This window comes from Embiotoca jacksoni, unplaced genomic scaffold (genome assembly GCF_022577435.1).
Source record: "Embiotoca jacksoni isolate LCO1_2020_lvr unplaced genomic scaffold, fEmbJac1.0.p SCAF_46, whole genome shotgun sequence".
NCBI classification, from domain to species: domain Eukaryota; kingdom Metazoa; phylum Chordata; class Actinopteri; family Embiotocidae; genus Embiotoca; species Embiotoca jacksoni.
The window spans coordinates 1,640,279-1,660,038 of NW_027185399.1; the positions used below are offsets into that span (position 1 = coordinate 1,640,279).

Genomic DNA, 19,760 nt, shown 5'->3' on the forward strand with positions numbered 1-19,760 from the left:
AATAATAATAATAATAATAATAATAATAATAAAGTGCTAAAACAAATACATACAAATCCTCCTAAATTTTCTCCTGACAGACGGTCAGCTTCCCGTTAAATAACGCTAACGTTTTTACTTCTGTCCTGCAGTACCGCTGCGTACCTGCGGGGGACGTCCTCCTCGCCGTACTTCAGGGACACGGTGTGCGGCCCCTCGGCGGTCGGCGTGTAGGACACCGTGTGAGTGCCGTCCCCGTTGTCCTTCACCTCCGCGGGCTCCGCCACGCCTTTGGGCCCCGTGACGGCCACGGCCAGCGGCGCCACGCCCGCCTTCCTGCAGTCCACCGTGAAGGATTGTGGGATGTTGGCCCGGACGCCCGACGCCACGCCGGGACCGGACACCTTCACCTTACTGGAGTCCACCACGTCCTTCACGGCGACCTTGAATGGACTTCCTGGAAGGAGGAAACGTCGATGCAAAAAAGTTCATAAATAAAAACAAACTAACGACAGGAAGGAGAAGGAGGTCAGTGAAGTGACATTACGTACTAAACTTAGTAAGTAATGCTGCTCATATCGTCTTTACTGTTTTACTTGGTTAGAATTTGACTTTTTTTTTTGGTGAAGACCTTTGAAGAAAATCCTTGAAATGTTATTTAAATGAGTTTTAATCACAGACTGTATTTAAAAGTGTCTGAAAAATGGTTCCGATGCAGAAGTTCCTTAAGCTGCAATACCACCGAGCGCCACCAGAGGTCGGCTCCAAAAAGCTTTCGGCTCCATAGACTCACATTCAACAAATTATTTTATTTTTAGGATTCCCCCAAAACAATGTGAAGAAAAATTTTGGCTTTCAGAATTTTTTTTGGTAATCTTCTGACATATAATTGAGAAAATTAATTGTCTAAAAATTCCCCGTTTAAGTCTGCCGAGTTTCATCTCAGTTTCGATCTTGTTCAGTTGGATGTGCACAGCGTGGTGTCTCCGCTTTCCTCAACAACCGAACCAACAGCTGTTCACCAAACAGCTGTGGAAGCCCGCTGAGCTCTTTCCTGCTCCAAGTCAATAAAAACCGAGCGGCGGCTTTTTAACTGGAGTCAGTAACTTCGGACACATCGTTAAAACGTTAAGCTCCAACACTCGTCTTTTATCGTCCAATAGTAACGACGACCTCTTTTTTTTTAAATTTTATATCGACTGCATCTTTTAACATCAGCGGCCGTTTACAGGCGGATATGAGAGGAAAGCCAACAAAGTGTTATTAAAGAAACATAAAAGGCATTTATGAGATTTTTTTTTTTGTATGCAAATTATTTCTCTTCAGGATTTTTTTTTTTTTTTTTTTTTTTTAGCATTAAACTAAATAAAACAGTCGTGAATATTCCCGTAAAGTTTGAAGGTCTCCGACCTGGGATGTGCTCTCCTCCGTAGGTGATGTTGACGTCGTACAGGCCGGGCGTGAAGGGAACGTACTCCACGCTGCAGCTGCCATCTTTGTTGTCTTTGCAGGACATCTTGGACTCGGACGGACCCTCCACGGTGATGCCGAGGCCGCCGATGCCCGCCCCTCTGGTCACAGGAACAACAACAACAACAACAACACAGGAAATCAGCAAGTAGTTTTAAACCTGAAGTTAAGAAGCTGTTTTCAACTACGGCAAAACGCTACAAAAGTGCTGGAGACAACTTCTTGAACGTGCTGCGACGGGTTAAAGATCGGATCGGCCAGAAGGGACACGACACTGCGGTTTGATTGTCAGAGCGTCCCTCCGGCCGATCCAATCTAGCACCAGCCCTCGGTAGAATTTTTAGATCCTTCACACACAATCTGTTTGTTTCTTTCTGAACCAACACGAGTGTACCTGGTGATGATGTTGAAGTTGTTGGGCTGGTCGGTGAGGGCCCGCTGCAGCCCGGGGCCGGTGGCCACCACCCTGCTGGGGTCACATCCCTCCGACACCGAGACCCTGAACGGGCTCTTGGGAACCGGAGTGTCGTCGTACAGAACCTGGACGCTGTGGGCGCCTGAGACGAACAGACAGACGGCAAATTAAGATCAGTTCGAGGACGGTTCATTTTACGGTTCCGGTGTCTCGGTCCCGACGCGTCGTCACGTTACCGTTCTCGAACGGCGTGTACTCGACACCGTAGGTCCCGTCGGCGTTGTCGGTGACCACGCAGTCCGTCAGCGCGCCGGACGGGTTGCGGACCTCCGCCTTCACGTGGTCGCCGCCGCGCCGCGCCAGAGGACGGGCGTCCACCGTGAACGCCGTGGTGGCTTCTCTGAAAACAGCTGCAGACAGAAGATCAGAGTCGGCACGTTAAAACAGCCGTTATAATATATCTAATATAAATATATAAATAACTCCGATGATGCCTTTGAAGCAGATTAAAAACTTATTTGAATTATTCTGAATTTAGATCCGTACCTTGTCCCTCAACTCCGGGTCCGAACACTTTGACCTTGGATGTGTCCACGGCCGGGTCGGCCATCACCTTGGCGGGGAACCCGGGGACGGTCTTGCCGCCGTACTTCAGCAGCAGCGTGTACATGCCGGCGCTCAGCGGGACGTAGGTCACCGTGTACGTCCCGTCCTTGTTGTCCACGACCTCCGTCTTCGCACCTGGAAACGAGCGGTAGCGTCACGGAACCGAAGACTCGAAAGCCGTTAACGGCGTCCGGCGGTGGGAAACGGTTGGTTACCTGATCCGGTCGGGCCCCCCGAGGACGAGTCGGCCGCCGCCTCCAGGCTCAGCTGACCCGGTCCGGCTCGGGAACAGTCCACGTTCACAACACTGGTCTCGCCAACCTGCACACACAACAACCTGCATCAGACCTCAAACATTTAAAGGAAAATATGACATTTTAATTCGTCTCAGGAGTTAATTTTGGGGACGTTCGTCTCTTTATCGCTCCTGATGTAAATCATTGTTTTATAATTTTGTCTTTCAGTTGCTTATTTTACAACCTTTTTAAAATATATATATATTTGCACTGTTCCTTTGTTTCCTTTCAGTTTTGTTTTTTTTCCATCACTAACTGAACAGAAACACTGGAGTCTCCCCGACTCATAATTAACATCATTAGTTAATAATGTTAACTAATAACACGCTGCAGGTGTTTGTTTGGAACATCTGGAGTCGTGTTCATACAACCTGCTCGTATAGAAAGTTACTTCTGGTGACAAAAATCTAGGAAACATCTTAACATTAAAAAAACAACATGTGAATTCTGCTCCTCTTCCTCTTCCTCACCTTGGCCCTCTTCAGGCCTGACCCGGAGGCGACCACCTTGGAGGGGTCGAAGGGCATCTGGACGTCGGCTCTGAAGGGCGATCCGGGGATGTGGACGCCCTCGAACAGGATGTTGACCAGGTAGTCTCCGGGCTCGGTGGGCAGGTAGGACACGGAGCAGGTGCCGTCGCCGTTGTCCGAGCACTCGATCTTGGCCTCGGTGGGACCCTCCACCGTCAGACCCAGACCTCCGGTGCCGGCGCCTTTGGTGTCGATGGTGAACTCGGCCGGGTTCCCCACCAGACCTCCTTTCAGGCCCGGCCCGAACGCCTTCACCTGGAACCACAAGAACACTTTCAGCGTGACGTTTTGTTGATTACATGATTTAATCATAACGATAAGCAGAAAAATATGATCCGTGTTGATGGACCTGCTTTTTGTTTTGTACCTTTTTATTTCTACTTCTGGATTCTACTTTAAAATAGTTTTACTGTTTGTAGTGAGTTTTCTATTTTCATGCGGGTCTTCTAGTAAATAAATGCATGAAAATAACCAGAAAGAAATATTTTCCTTTTCTTAAACTAACATTTTTTAGTCAATAAAATAAAAAACCTCAAAAAACAGAAAATAAAAAGTAACATTGATATATTTTTTCTGCTGATGGTACCTTGCTGGGGTCCGGAGGCAGGTGGGCCTCCACAGGGAAGGGGCTCCCGGGGACAGGGTGTCCATCGTAGGACACGTTGACGGCGTGCACGCCCTCCTCGGTCGGGGTGTAGCGGACCAGACTGACGCCGGCTTTACTGGGCTGAGACTCCACTTTACACGGTACCGCCCGCTGGCTGGGACTCAGCTGAGAACACACACATATATATATATATATAAAATAAGGAACTCCTTAAAATGAAGCACAAGTTGTTGTTTTTTTTATTCCCTTTTTCTAAAAGCCATGAAAAGACCAAAACCAACAACGATCTGAATTTCTATGTAAAGACTCACCACCGCCACCTCCAGGCGACCTTGACCTCCTGCACCATTTGTGTCCACCATGAACTGCTGCTCCTGATCGACCTCCGCCCCTGAAAGACATCCAATCAGTTAAAAGCTCCAAGTCGGGTATTTTAATGTTTGCTATCGAGTCTCTGTGCCGCTGGAGGAAAAAAAAAAAAAATGCTAGTCTCACTTCCGTCCAGGTTGTCCACGGCGACCTTGTTGAGGTCGAGCGGGGCGGCGACGCCGACCGCGAAGGGGCTCTTGGCGACGGGATCTCCTCCGAACTTCACCGTGATGGTCATCTCACCCTGCGGACGAGGAAACAAATCAAACGCGCCCGGTGAGAAGGCGGGAGGAGACACGGCGGACGTGTTTGAAAACACTACAAAGCTGTTGTACTGCTTGTTCAGCTGGGAACTCTTTTATATACATGATGAATATCTACCACTAGCTGTTCCTCCTGTGTGTGTGTGTGTGTGTGTGTGTGTGACGTACCTGCTGCACAGGTGTGTACTTGACGGTCTGCGAGTAGTCGTAGTTGTCGATGATGTCGAAGTCTTTGACGTCGGGGGAGAAGGAAACGTCCAGCGGCGCTTTGCCGGCTCCTTTGGTCAGCACCGTGAAATGAGTCGGCTTGCCGCTCTCCACACCTGGGCGGGTGGGAAGGAAAAAAGGGGGCGGGGCTTGTGTTATTCATGTGTTGAGATTGTGTCACACTGTGGGGATCAAAAATCAAGTCGCTCTGAAGTACATTATTCACTTCTATTGTGAAGATCGGGTCTAATTTTGGGGAAACTTGCCAGGAAATGAATAGAAGTCAATGTGATGTCCTCTGAAGTGACATAAACATGACCGTGTGTGTGTGTGTGTGTGTCTCTCACCAGTGCGAGCCAGTCCTGGACCTTCAGCTTTCACCTTGGAGGCATCGTGGGAAGGATCGACTTTTACGCTGAAAGGGCTCTGTGGAACTTCCTGTGAGAAATTCACCAAAATAAAAGCATTACATGTTAAAAAAACAAAAAACTAAAATATAAGAAAATATCCACAGATCAGTAGATATATCCTGCACACGTCTCAGCCGTGTGTGTGTGTGTGTGTACCTTGTCCGTGAACAGGACTTTAACGGTGAGTCTTCCCGCAGCAGGAGGGACATATTTGACCGTGAACGTGTCGTTGGCGTTGGGGATGATGTCGAAGTCCACGTCGGCCTCTTTGTCTCCGATCATGTTGGCGTCACACTTGATGCCCACGCTGACATCACCTACAAGAAAACACACACACATACACCGAAAAAAAGTCAGACAGCATGTTGAGAAATCAGACTTATGATGGTTTCGGTGTAAAGTCTCCGGCCGCCACAAGGGGGCGCTCAACTGCTTCTGTTTTCTGCTGCTCATTAATTTCATTTTTTTTTCCATGTCAGAGACACTGGCTGCTACAGACTCATGTAAACTGTGAATCGGGACGTCAGCGGAGGAATTCAGAGCATGAGAGGTGACGAGACGACAGAAACTGAACATCCTGGGAGGGGAAACCCGCGGCAACCTGACACGTCTCGTCTCTGTCTGTACAGGTGTGTTCATACATCATATGTAACTGGGCACTTCAAACCAAAACCCAATGCATTTTTTGTGAATGCCGTGCAGGTAGAAGGAGCATCAGGCTTCAAACCGTCGTACACACATCACGCTAATCAAACCCAACTGGAAGACATTTAAAGCAACGAGGTGTTTATTTAATGACCCTTAAATGCTCTTAAATCAGAATAAACAAGGTGAATTTAATCAGTTACTTTTTGAGCCGGTCAATTAAAAGTACAACGACTTTCTCACTATAATCTGATCTCTCTGTAGAAAGCCTGTTCTTCAGTGGAGCTATAAAAAAAAAGGTTTAATTAAGATTTTCCAGTAAAGAAACTTCAATAATTCAGTCTTTTGATCCCGACTGCTTCTATATCGACTCCCTGCTGCATCTGTTGAAGTTCACGAAACTATATATATATATTATATGTGCATTAATGTAGCATAAACATGTGTGTGTCGTTTTTTTTTTTAAATACTAAACTAAAATGTATTTTTTTGTTCTCGTGTTGATGACGCTCGATTCTTTTGCGCGTTTCTCTGCTCAGGAAGGTGAGAATGATGAATTTCCTGTTGGGATGTTTCTGCCCTGAGATCATCGCGAGGACATACCAGGGAAACCAGTGAGAGTGTGAGATTCACTGACGACATGTAAAAGTGAATGTTTGTATGAGAAGGAGTCTTTAAACCTCTTTAAATTGTTTTCAGAGTCGTGCATTTAAACTAAAGTAACTACAGGGATTTCCTCTCTAAATCAATAGCGTGTGCGTGTGCATGTGCATTTACCATCTCCAGCTCCTGAACAGTCCACGGTGAAGTGCGTGGGCTCGTTGGCCTTCAGTCCGCTCCTCTCCACTCCGGGTCCGAACACCTTCACCTTGTTGGGGTGGCTGCCTTTACCCACGTTCACCTACGGGCACCGACAGGAAATGACATCACTCATTTTCATTTAAAAATATAACGACAAAAAAAACATCTGGATGAAGCAGATTTTTCCTCACATTCAAATCACGAGATGTTTAAAACAGCTCAGCAGGTAATGAGTTTAATGTGGAGTCCCACAAGGCTCCGTCCCGGATCCTCCGTTTTTATTTTTACTTTTATTTCCTTTTTATAATTTACATATTTCAAAATACTTTATATCTCATGGAGCTCAATCGTTCTATAACATGTCATTGCAGTTAAACAATGATGAAGAAATTAGTTTTTAAGTTGCCTTGAAGCGTAAAGAATGTATTATTTACCCATTTTATGAAAAATGAAACCAGTGTGCGTTTTAAAACATTAGATATGTATTTATAGAGATAGGAGGCTCGTGTTGTTGCTCAAAAATACAATAAAAAATACGGCCAGATATTACCTATGATACACAGTGAGAAGATTTAACACGAAAAATAAGAGCGGTCATTTCAAAATAAATCTAAATAAAGAACCAGAAATACACAAACAGCAGTAACAGGAAACGGTTCAAAAACTAAAAATTCAAGGAGAAACAAAAACCTGTGTCTGTAGTAGTAACTAGTTTTATGAATTATGGTGGGATATGTGAACTTCTTTCAAAGTTTCAAATGTGTTTCAATACATTTTCTCTCTATAACACCTATTTTAATTAAACTGAGGGTTATTAAACTCTTATTTCTCACTGGTCCTGTGTAGCAAAAATATAACTGAACGTGAAATGCAAAAAAACACAAAATTAACATCATGATTCTGCAAGTCAACAAACTCTAAACCAAATGAACCAAACAACACAAAAACATTTAAATGAAATGTCAGAATTTATTGTGAAAACCAAACTAATGTGATTAAAATGAGTAGAAGTGGGTTTTTAAAAAAAAAATTTAGTACAAGTTGTTATAAAGTGAGTTTCAGTCGACATGTTAGTTACAATAATGAAAAGTTGTTAGGAAAAATAAATCATTGAAATGATGGACAGAAATTGAGAAACTAAATCAGTCTTTGGAAAACAAACTTTTGATTTCAAGTCAGTAGATTCACATGCTAGAAGCTTTGAAGAAACCTTCTCAGTTTAAAGTTTATCAGCCGTCTTCCCGATTATTTTTTAAAGTTTGTAAATGAGATTTTCTTTCAGTTTTTCGGATTATTGCAGCGACAACTTGTAACTTGTCGGCTGCGGTACTGAACGAGCTGCTGAATAAACTGCCGAGTGCAGAACAGTCTGAACACTTCATTATGTTTTTAAGAAGTGTTGCACAAACATGACGTCTAAATCTCCAAACACTTTCTGAAACGGCATCGACTCGTCTCGCCTGAACGCATCTTTTTATTTTATTTTTTTTTTCCACCTTTGCATCTCGGCTGTCTTATAAAACAAAGAACTGAGCATCTTCGCCAACTCCCAGTGCCCGTTGGCTTCATCATAAATTCCTGAACGGCACATAAACGCGTATCCAGACATATCGGAGGCCCACTGGCAGTTTACTCAGGAGACTTGGTGAAACTGTAAACACCTAACGGGGAGGAACGGGAAGGAGGCCGATAAACTCAACAACGAGCAGCAGCTACAAAGCAAAGAAATAATATCTCGGAGTGGGATTAAAAAAAATATATTTTTTTTTTAAAAGTGCTAAATTAAATGTGGTTACAGTGCAGAGAGGAGAGATTAGTGAAAAAGAAAACCTTTTAACTTTAAAGTCTTTCAGTCGCAGGTCATCATAAATCAACATAATAAGGAGCTCACAGGTCAAAGGTCACTGCATCTGGCCCAAGACAGTGAGTGTCCTAAAAATTCATGTTTAACGGGAATAAATATTAGTTTAATGACTTCATGCTGAAGGAGGATATTTTTTTCCTTCATGTTTTACAGGCTTAAAGTAAAAAAAAATAAAAAAAAGGTTTTAATTGAACAAAAAGTTACCTAATAAAACAAAAACGTTGTGTGCTGTTAAAGTGACCTTGAACCTCTCAAGCTTCCCGACCTGAACATAAATCCTGAAAATCGAACAACCAAGTTTAAGGTCGAATCCCTATTATTATTTATCTTTATGCTAAGCTAAGCTAACTGCATCCAGCTCTGGACTTAAACTCTTCAAAATGCGCAACTATTCTTATAAATTAAGTTAATTAATCAATTAATTATGAGCTGATTGTGGTTAATTTCAGGCATCTTGATCAAAAATGGTTGATTTGGCAGCAGATTTTTCCCCAAAAAAATTCCGTTGTAACTTGCGGTGTTTTGAGGGTTTTTTTTTTGCGTAAAATTCTGGGAAATTAGAAATCACCGCTTTTTCTTTGGTGTGATGAATGAAGAGTAACATTTTTGTTAATAAAGCGAGTTTTTTTGCTTGAAAAGACCTCAGTTTGTCATTAATACTTTCAGAACGGACAACACGGAAATATCAAAAAAATTTCAAAAAAAAGTTTTCATTCGCAAGTTGTCCGTTTCCTGGAGGGGCTGACTGTTGGAGATTTTACGTTGCTGTTTTGACCTTTACTTATATAATTTCCTTCTTCGCAGCTGAACTACGAGTTGAACTACGAGCTGAACTACGAGTTGAACCTCTCCTCCGTGTACGTGGTGATGATGATCAGAGGCTTCTTCGTTTTGCGGCTCCCGTCTGAATATTTCGACTCCGCCTTCTTCAAACTTCGGACAACTTTGACGCTTTCCGATTCAACGACTTTGATGCGTTTTGCCTGAATTAGACGCTCAGATCTGGGCGGAGCAACGTCGGTAAGCGGGTGCTGTGATTGGCTGCTTACCCTGAAGGGGCTGTTGGGGATGCTGACTCCTCCCCAGGTAATGGCCACGGTGTGTTTGAGGGAGGAGGCGGGTGTGTAGGAGCAGTCGTACAGACCATCCCCTTTACTCCTCATCTTCACCTCCACAGGAAGTCCTTCTGAGTCCTGGCAAACAAACAATCAGAAACAGAAGTTCATAAAAATGTCTGACTGGTTTGTTAAATGCAAGCAGCAACCAGCAGGTACTATATCCTGCCCACTGATAGCTGTAACCTGACTGCACCGCAGGCCCGTCAATCAAACAGACACGCTCCCCAAAAACAGGTCTTCTTGAATCTTCTTTTCTAATGAATGAGGGATTATTTTCAGATGGACCTTCAGAAAACTAATAAGAAGGAGTGACTTTAGCTAACAACACCGAGATAACTGATGGACACATTTTATTCACTTTGGATTTGATGAGAGAAGTTGAATGGGAGTCTATGGAGCCGGAGGCTTTTTGGAGTCGACCTCTAGTGGCACTCGCTGGTATTGCAGCTTTAAGGCACTTTCTGCATCAGCCTCATTTATTAGAGGTGGAAGCTACGAACACTTTTAAATACAATCTGTGGTTAAAGTCAAACATGTTCGTGAAGCACCAAATATCTGGAACATTATCTTGTTCCCGCTTCTTAAACGTATGAATTTGCTCCAAGAAACAAGTTATTAGATTTTTAAAACGCCGTTTGAACAAAGCTCTGAAACCATCCTGTATTTCTGCCTCTGACCTGAGCCATGATCTTCAGCGGTCCTTTCCCAGCAGCCTCGGCGTCGACGGTGAACTCGGAGGGTTGGTTGACCAGGCAGCCGGTCTTCTCCAGACCCGGCCCGTACGCCCGGACCTGCAACACACACAACCAGGAGTCGGTATTTTTCACCAATAATCCAAAAGACGAGTCGTTCCCGCCCACAGAGACGCACGTCCTCCCTCACCTTATCCGGCTGACTGACGTTGCCGTCGGCGACGACGCAGGCCATGAAGGGGCTGTGTTCGATGTCCTGCTCGTCGCAGGTCACGTGGACGGCGTACTCGCCGGGTTCGGTCGGCCAGTAGCGGACGTCGCACGACCCGTCGTTCTGGTCCTCGCACTCGATTTTAGCCTGAGACGGTCCCTCGATGGCAAAACCTGCCGACGCAGCGGATCGGATGAGAGCGGACGAAAATAAAATCATTCATCAGCGTGAGAGTTAAAACCTAGACGAGGTTTACGATGACAGAAATTCAGATTTTGTTTCTTGGATTTAAGGTTTTTATTATGAACATGAAACAAATATTAGTTTCTGCTTGTCAGAAGTTGAATCCAGATGAAATCCTCACATCTGCTCTTTTTTTAACCTTTGCGACTCACCCAGAACTCCCACATCGGTGCCGATGGACTCCACCACGAAGGCGGCAGGTTTACCCACGACGCCTCCCTCTAACCCGGGACCCCAGGCCCTGATCTGCTGAGGCCCCGCCTCCTGGCCGACCGCCACCTCGAACGGACTGAATAGAAAAGCAGAGAGAAGGAGGCAGCGAGTGTTAAAGTGTTCAAGAAACCTACGTAGGATTTGTTAAACTAAGCAGGTAAAACCTGAAGTTTTGTGTTCAGGTCCGATACCAGAACTAAAATGGTGTCTGAGAGTCGAGGACCGATTCCCGACGTCTGACATGTTCTGAACAACATGCGGTTTGTTTCATTTCATTTACAGGTGACGTGTTCTGGTCAGTTTCCTGTTGATGTCCCTGAACGCATCTCTGTGGTTTTTGTTCTCAGAGGCAACAACGAGAGACTCAAAGTCTTCATCCCCTCCCCCCTATTACTCCCTCCCTCCCTCCCTCCCTCCCCCCGAACCTACCATTCAGATCGGATGAGGTAATGTGCTGAGGTAATGCAGCACCACACACGGCTCACCTCTTGGGGATGTGCTGACCCCCCCAGGTGATGGAGATGGTGTATTTGCCGGGACTGCTGGGGTGATACTCGAAGGAGAACACACCGTCCTGACTGGAGATCTGCTTCACCGGCTCCTCCGCACCCTCTGAACACACACGAAGACATTACAGGATCTGTTTTTAAGGGGAGTTTCTCCTCAATCGAAGGTCTGAGAACACAGCGAACTGTTTACTGAACAGACTGTAAAACTTCTGCAGGTTTATTTGGAATTTTTTTTTAATATATCAAACCGAGTCATCGACATTTTAATTTCAGTTAAAAACAACGTGACGACATTTTGGAAAGCAAACAGGACGTTCGATGGAAACACACTCGGGGAATAAATCAAAGTTATTTCGTTCCCCAAGGGGATAAAAACATCTTCCTTTCTGAGATTTGTTTTCCATCATTTCAGGTTTGAATAATGGAAACAGGCCAATATTTGCACCACTAACTTGTTTATCTCCTAAACAGTTGCAGAAAACTACAAATTATTCACTTTAATTTGCAGATTTGTTCAAATCTACACGAGGTTTGGTGGAAGTGCTTTTGAATAAAGTTTTCTTTTATTTTGGAAATCCTGGACAGGATGCTCCGTACTCACTCGGTCCTTTGATGAGCACTTTCAGGTCTCCGCTGCCGGCGTTCTTCGTGTCCACCTTGAAATTTCCGACCTGCTTCACTCTCAGTCCGTTGGGCTGCAGACCGCGACCGGTCGCCCTGCAGGACCCCGGCATGCATGCTGCACACACACACACATTTATTTACATCTATCGATTTGTATTTTATTCAAATTTTAATTCAATTTGATTTATTTTACTTATTTAAGTGCATATTTATTTGTACATTTTAGTTAGTTTCCTACTCAGAATCTCAATTTTAGTATTTTATTTAACTTTAAATTGAATTTTATTCATGGAATCACTGATCTGTGCAATAACTGACAGCGTTTCCTGAGTTTTTGTGTTTCCATTGCTTACAGTGTGTTATTACATGGATGTGGAGGAGGTGTGTGTGTTTTTGTATAAATAAAAACTCACCGGGCCCCACGTCCACACCGAACGGGCTCTTGGGGACTGCGACCCCCCCGAAGGTGACGGTGACGCTGTGCGGGCCGGCCTGCGTGGGCCGGTAGGTGCAGCGGTACGTGCTGTCACCCTTATCCTCAATCATGACCTCCACGCTGTTCTGGCGGCCCTGCGGGTCTCTGATCATGGCGGTCACGTCTCCCGTACCGGCTCCTGCGGGGAGGACGTGAAGAGGAGGGACGTCAGTTAACCAACAAACACGCTCCCCAAAAACAGGTCTTCTTGAATCTTCTTTTCTAATGAATGAGGGATTATTTTCAGATGGACCTCCAGAAAACTAATAAGAAGGAGTGACTTTAGCTAACAACACCGAGATAACTGATGGACACATTTTATTCACTTTGGATTTGATGAGAGAAGTTGAATGGGAGTCTATGGAGCCGGAGGCTTTTTGGAGCCGACCTCTAGTGGCACTCGCTGGTATTGCAGCTTGAGACACTTCTGCATCGGAACCATTTTTTTCAGCCCCGGAAGCTACAAACTCTTTTCTATCCCTGTAGAGGATCCGCTCCGGACGTCCCAGCAGTGATATTGTCTCACCTGCGGTGTAGATGTCGAAGTAGGTGGCCTTGTTGGCGACGTTGCCCACAGGCTCGATTCCGGGGCCCTTCGCTGTGACTTTGGAGGCGTCGCCCAGCGCCTTGTCCACGGTCACCTCGAACGGACTCTTGGGGATCTGCTGGCCCGCAAACAGCACCGTCACCTAGGAAACAAAAAACGATCATCGAGACTACTCTTGCAGGAAGACGAAGCGCTTCAGGTTCTTTTCTTCGTCTTTTTTTAACGAATGACATAATCCTAAAACTTTAATTTCAAAAAGTGAACTCGACTTTGTGATAATTTATTTTTCTGTCAAATTAAAGTTTAAACTTCGAAGAGTTTTAATATTAGGAGGATTAAAATGACAGAAACGGGACTAGCCTTGTTTACTTTTGTTGTTTTGTGTACAGAAGGTTTACCTTGTGAAGTCCCATGACTTGAGGGACGTAGGTGACGCCGTACGTCTTCTTGCCCTCGTTAAGCTCCGCCTTCAACTGAAAAAACACAGGTGAGACGTGTCACTCACAGACAGACTGTCAGGTGGATTTTGATCCGGTTTGTGATGGACAGGGTCCGTACCTCCTCTCTGGTGCCGTCCGGCTGGTCCAGGTAGACGGTCACCTGTCCCTGACCGGCGCTGAACGTGTCCACCGTGAAGACGGCGGGACGCAGCACTCTGTTTCCTGTCGGCTCGATGCCTGCGGAGGACGACAGGCAGGAGACACACTTAGATTAAAAAAATAGTTTAATGAAGCTGCAGATTTTAATCCGGATTAAAACACAACAAATAAATAAAACTACATTTTTAAAAGTAAGTATAATAAAATTAAGATTATGTCGGTTTCTGTCTCATTAAAACAGCTATGAGGAGTGGTGTGTGTGTGTGTGTGTGGGGGGGGGGGGGGGGGCTTTTGTTCAGACAAGCAGCTGCTCATTTCCTCCCATTGTCAGACCAGAGTTCCAGTGTTCCCTGCTTTCCCAGCAGCAACACACACCGAGAACAACGAAGTCTTTGTTTATCAATCAACAAACAAAAAAATCCCGACCTTTAAAAGTCTGTTTATCTTTGAATATCTCAAAATATAAAGACGGAAAATGTCAGATTACCTTTAACAATATAGTGTGTGTGTGTGTGTGTGTGTACCAGGTCCATATGCACGGGCCTTCTTGGGGTTCAGTTTGGGTTTGAGTGGAGCTCCGGGCTTCAGTTTGGATTTGGGGAACTGAGACAGGTAAGTCATGACCGACTGTTCGTCCACGCTGGGGTCGATGATCTCCTCTGGAGCGATCACCTGCAGACACACACACACACACACACACACACACACACACACACACACACACACACACACACACACAGTTCATAACTGTCCCTAAAAATCACATCTGAGCTCCCAGTGTGAAACTGACTTCCCTGAAGACTTCGATCGTACAATGATAAAACAGGAGGATTTATAACCGTCAGTCTAATTTCAGGCCTGAACACGCGTGTATAAATAAACAGTTCTGTGATAATAATCAATCAAATGATCAACTTTAACTGGTCAAAGAAAAAAAAAATCCACTTCTGAAGGGATGGAGACAAATTTAGAAATGATCGAAGCTGGACTGAAACTCAAAGTTTACTTCTGTAATATTTCTCTGAATATTAATCATGAAATGTGAATATATTATTATGGTTTTTAACCCAGGCTATTTTTTTTATTTTTTTTTAGGGTAATTCCACTACCTTCACTTTTAAAGCTCATATCTTGGTCATTATAGGACCGAACCATTAATCTTATATCTTGTTTTTTTCATGACTGTCTCAGCTATCCAGATCTTTTGCCATTTTATTCGATAATACTTGGAGATCTTTGATATTAGACTTTATATGAAGAAGAAAAAAATTATTTCGTCTTGTGAAATTGTTTTTCCATGTATCTCACCGTAAAATATTGTCAGCAGAGATGTCTTTTGATAGTCGTGTAGAGGAGATTGTGTAGAATCAGGCGATGGCTGAACCATGTTTGTGGGACATTGCATGACTCGGCAATTTTAAAATAAACATGTGCTTTAGTACCTGAGGAAGTGTGACTGAGTAAACTCTTGGTTCAGATCAGGACATTTATTTAAATTTATTTTCTTGCTCACATCACGTCACAAACGGGCCGAAACTTCTCCAGCTAGAAAACATGTTTTAAATTAAAAATCGAGGGTGTGACTGAACTGTTTTTTTGTTTGTTTTTCCCCTCTGGATGACTCCCGTTTCTTCCTGTGGGTGTCAGCTGACTTGACAGGAAGTGGAGAGTTCACGTAATGCGAAAACATTAGAGGTCGGGTTTTTTTTTTTTTTTTTTAATATGTTCAAACTAAACGGAAAGCAGAATCGTTTTATTCTGAAGGGGCCAAAAATGAGCTTTAAAGTCTGTAGAAAAAAAGCTCGTTATGAAAAAAACCAAAAACACGTTGACACACTACAGCTGTGACACAAACACCTCACTGATTACTTCCTGTGGATTTTGTTCTTTCTTACAAAACCCATCACAGAACATTTCCTGCTGAATCACAGGTTCGCATTGTCTCAGGCTTCAAAATAAAAAGCTTCCTGTGCTGCGAAACGGCATCTGTGTGAAAGGCTCCCGGTGACCTTTGACCTCTGGAGAAAGCCAGAAGGGAAACCTGTTTCTCCAGAGTGGCATTAGAGTCAAAACTGCCCCAATTTAAAAGTTTTAAGAATCGGTCCCTTCCTGAAATCACAGCTCTTATTTTGAAAATTCTGACCCTGAATAACTTCACCTGGATTATTACCATGTGTAAAGGGTTAAATAAAAGGTCAAAGGTCAGAGCGGTGCGGCGGGAATCTAACCTGCGGGATGCCGAGCCATTCGTCGGCCAGCTGCATGGCTTCGGTGGCGTTCTCCACCGGTCTGACCGGATCCCAGGTCTCCCAGTCGGGACACAGGCCTGCAGGCGGCAGAGACAAACAACAACGACATCAACAACAACAACACCCTCCCTGGTTCCAGATTGGTTCCTATACAACCAGAGCAGTAGTTCCTGGTCCCTGTGAGAACCCGTGTTGGTTCACCTGGAGCGCAGCTGTCCACCAGAGCTCCCAGAACTTTGCCGTCCTTCCAGTCTTTGCTGAAGTTGGTGATCGGCAGGTCGGGGACCTTGTGTTGGATCCAACCCAGCAGACGCTGCTTAGGTGTCTTCGACTCTGCCTGAAGACAAAAAAAAAAAGAGAGATTTTTTTTTTTAAATAAACGAGGACCCTTTTGGTGATTCGGCTGCAGAACAAACAGGCCGATATCTGTTGGAGCGCTCGTTACCTCCGAGTCCTCGCCCTCCCACACCGGCATGGAGATGGAGTAGTGCAGGATCAGAGTCCAGACCAGACCCAGGATCAGCTTCAGGTTCCCGTCCACTATGGCTTTAGAGTCTGAGGGAGGACAAGAGGGTAGATCTCAGGTCAGACTCACAGAGCTGGAGTCACATCTGTCATTTGGTGGTTCCTAAAACTACCTTCAACAACAACAACAACTAAAACCAGCAACTGCATACGACATCGTACAAAACTGAGGTGTTCCTTCAACACAGTGAAACAGACTAAACAACCAGCTTTATTCTCTCCATCTCCATTTCTTTCTCCTATAATAACATCTTATTGTTCCTTAAAGTATTTTCATAAGTTGGCAGGAACATGAAGTTGGTTTAAGTCGTCAGGGACACGAGGAAAAACACTTTTTGTTCGACTACAGCTGCAGTTTCCTGAAAATACTTTACAGCCGTACTGTTTGTGCCAGAAACGGTTTTAGTACGTCCCGATAGGTAGGAGGTGAAATGCAGGACGACACAAGTACCAGGATGTTCTACTACATCCGGTCGCATTCTGCAGGTCAGCGTGAAGCTCTGGATGTTCTGACCCACAATCCTCTGCGGGGGGAGAGTCGCCACGGCAACTGAGCCGACCTGAGAGTCGGTGGCGCCGATGTTCAGGCAGGTTGCAACTCGCAGGAGGATGAAGAGAAAGAAGGAGAAAAATGAGGAGAAGGGGAATAAATGGGCATATTTCTATGATCCTCCTACAGATATTTAAACTTTAACTCTTTATTCAAGCTGAAACTTTTCAGCGCGCATCTATAAACAGAAACCAGAAACACGACTGCATCGCCTCCCTGAGAGTAAAGTCCACCTCTGGATTTTATTCTGGAGCCCTTCAAACTTTAGAAACTCGTCTTTGTTCGATTGTGCAACTTGTTGCTGCGTCCGACAGCATGAAGGGAAATCCACTCAGATCTGGTCCCGACATGTCTCCGCAACGCAGGTTTAAGGTGGAGCTGTTGGAGGCTGCAGCCTCACCCACGATGACACAACACACACACACACACACACACACACACACACACACACACACACACACACGACTGAGTATCCACAGAGGAGAGGTTGCGACATCCTGCTTTCTACATTTCTAATCTCTCTCTCAGGCTATGTTATCTCTCTTTTCTTGTTCCTCTTCTTCATAAATGTTTATATTTGTTCTTCCCCCTCCCCGTCCTCCTCTCCCTCCACCTCCACCTCCTCCTGTCTGACTTCCTTATGTCTCTTTAACCTCCTTTCACTGAGCTTCTTCAAATGCCACACCTACCTGTCTGTCTGTGTGTGTGTGTCATCGACCAGCCGCCTACAGGGCAAACATCCTGCCAGTGGCCTCCTCCTCCTCCACCCCCTCCACCCCTCCTACCCCTCCCTCCACCCCTCCCTCCGCCCCCCACATAGTTGAGCTCATTCACTCGGACCGATTAGTCACAGAAAACCAGACACTCTCTTTATTGAAACCAGGAGAACCAACAAACCGTTAAACGTCTCACATGGTCGTCGAGTTCAGGCTCAAGAAAACGGATGAAAATTGTACTTTTGCACCTTTAAGCAGCTGTTTTTTTTTTGTTTTTTTTTACTTGTACACTCGGCTGCAACTTTTCCGGCTTTTATTTTTGACCCATTGTGAGCATCTGTAACAACATTTGTTTCTGCACAGTTTTAATAAAGGCCGGGACGTTGTGTAAAATAAAAACAATATGATGATTTGTAAATTCATATTTAATTGAAAACAGACTAAAGACAACATATAAGTTGTTTTTTGAAAAATATGTGCTCATTTTGAATTTGATGGCATTAACATGTTTCAAAATAGTTGGGATATTGGAGACAAAAGACCAAAAGTTTTGTAATGCTAAAAAAAAACAAAAAAAAACCTGGTCAGACGTCTCAATTTATCCGGTTAGCTCAACAGCTCAGTAACATTATCGGGAATAAAAAGAGCGTTTCAGGGAGGCAGAGCTGAGGAGAGCTTCACCACTCTGTGAAAGACTGAGTGGGCAAATAGTGCAACAATTTAAAAATAATGTTCCTCAACGTAAAATTGCAAAGGGCTTGTGGATTTCATCATCTACGGTTCAAAAGATCATAAATAAATAGAAAGGCTGAAAACCAATATTGGCTGCGCGGCATTAAAAACTACTCTGTAGTGGAAATCACTGCATGGGCTCAGGAACACTTCTGAAAACCGTCGTCTGTGAACACAGTTCGTCGCTGCATCCATGAATGCAGGTTAAAACTCTCCAAAGAAGAAACCAGATAGAAACATGACCCAGAGACTCCGCCTCCTCTGGAGCCGAGCTCCTTTAAGATGGACTGCCTCACAGAAAGAGAAAGAAACGGACGTATTAAGAGTAGCGGTTTTGAAACTTGAAGGGCTCAACAGGCTCTTTTCTTTTTAATAAATTCAAAATAGCATGTAACTAATGCAAACACGATGTGGTTTTTAATTCAGCTTCTTATCCTGTTAAAAGTTTATGACTCCTTAAAGAATCCAGACAGAAGTGTGAAATCAACATTATTATTTTTTTATCTTTTAACATTTAAATCTTGAACTTCAGACCATCCTGGCAACTATTCACTGTTTTTGCACACGTGTGCGTGTTTGCGTCCTTGCCGACAGTGTTGTGAGTAATGAGGCTATCGCCATGGTAGCCTGTTGTTCATATTAAGGTCTGCAGTAAGAGAGAGATGAGGTGGGGGGGGGGGGGGGGGAGGAGGGTTTAGAGAAAGAGCAAAACAACAATAACCCAGAGGAGTGTTTGTGTTGTCGGCAGCTCCTGGTGGAGCGTTTTAACAGCTCTGATAATCTGCTTCTTAAAGCCTGATCGCCGAGTCCCAACATCCTCCTCATGTGACCGAGTCCCAGCTCCGGTCTGGAGGACCCAACGTCGCTCAGCTCTAAAGAGAATTAACATTTTATCAGCGACTAATCAAGTATATCGTTTTAAATATCGAACGGTATACGCTACTCTCATTCTTCCTCATTTCCCAGCGGTGACGTCACCCGTCGGTTTCTGAAGCCTCCAGATTTTCACTGACAACATCTTTGCCGGCTCGGAGCGGTTTGGAGCCGGACGTGACCATATTTGGACAAGCAAGTGATCTCAGAGTACACTATGCCCCGCCCACCTTTAGCAGAAACCTAGGCCTGTCAATCAAACAAACAGATAGTGGCCCTTGGTGGTATTGCACTTCAGTATCGGCCTCATTTTTCAGACTCGGCAGTCACGAGCCCGAAAGCTGTTCAGCAGCCGCCATTAAACACCACGAGGAGAAGAAGAACATGTCGATATCGGAGTTGACAGTCGAACAGATTTGAAT

At 44.6% G+C, this 19,760-nt stretch overlaps 1 protein-coding gene across 3 annotated transcripts in view; it reads right to left on the minus strand.

Moving 5' to 3' along the window:
• The window catches only part of flnbl (filamin B, like), a 42,112-nt gene that overhangs the window by 10,951 nt on the left and 11,401 nt on the right, over window positions 1-19,760 (minus strand). For all 3 annotated transcript variants that reach the window (XM_069169546.1, XM_069169545.1, XM_069169544.1), the window contains exons 2-29: window positions 16,388-16,497; window positions 16,144-16,279; window positions 15,922-16,019; window positions 14,218-14,365; window positions 13,653-13,771; window positions 13,493-13,567; window positions 13,074-13,236; window positions 12,486-12,686; window positions 12,050-12,187; window positions 11,425-11,551; window positions 10,879-11,015; window positions 10,463-10,656; window positions 10,258-10,371; window positions 9,512-9,655; window positions 6,575-6,698; window positions 5,309-5,469; window positions 5,090-5,180; window positions 4,704-4,858; window positions 4,399-4,516; window positions 4,215-4,294; window positions 3,883-4,068; window positions 3,237-3,551; window positions 2,686-2,791; window positions 2,411-2,605; window positions 2,101-2,274; window positions 1,844-2,006; window positions 1,390-1,550; window positions 145-436 (exon numbers count right to left, since the gene is read on the minus strand). In XM_069169546.1, coding sequence (XP_069025647.1) covers window positions 145-436; window positions 1,390-1,550; window positions 1,844-2,006; window positions 2,101-2,274; window positions 2,411-2,605; window positions 2,686-2,791; window positions 3,237-3,551; window positions 3,883-4,068; window positions 4,215-4,294; window positions 4,399-4,516; window positions 4,704-4,858; window positions 5,090-5,180; window positions 5,309-5,469; window positions 6,575-6,698; window positions 9,512-9,655; window positions 10,258-10,371; window positions 10,463-10,656; window positions 10,879-11,015; window positions 11,425-11,551; window positions 12,050-12,187; window positions 12,486-12,686; window positions 13,074-13,236; window positions 13,493-13,567; window positions 13,653-13,771; window positions 14,218-14,365; window positions 15,922-16,019; window positions 16,144-16,279; window positions 16,388-16,497 — 4,225 coding nt within the window. The remainder of the gene's footprint in view (window positions 1-144; window positions 437-1,389; window positions 1,551-1,843; window positions 2,007-2,100; window positions 2,275-2,410; window positions 2,606-2,685; window positions 2,792-3,236; window positions 3,552-3,882; window positions 4,069-4,214; window positions 4,295-4,398; window positions 4,517-4,703; window positions 4,859-5,089; window positions 5,181-5,308; window positions 5,470-6,574; window positions 6,699-9,511; window positions 9,656-10,257; window positions 10,372-10,462; window positions 10,657-10,878; window positions 11,016-11,424; window positions 11,552-12,049; window positions 12,188-12,485; window positions 12,687-13,073; window positions 13,237-13,492; window positions 13,568-13,652; window positions 13,772-14,217; window positions 14,366-15,921; window positions 16,020-16,143; window positions 16,280-16,387; window positions 16,498-19,760) is intronic.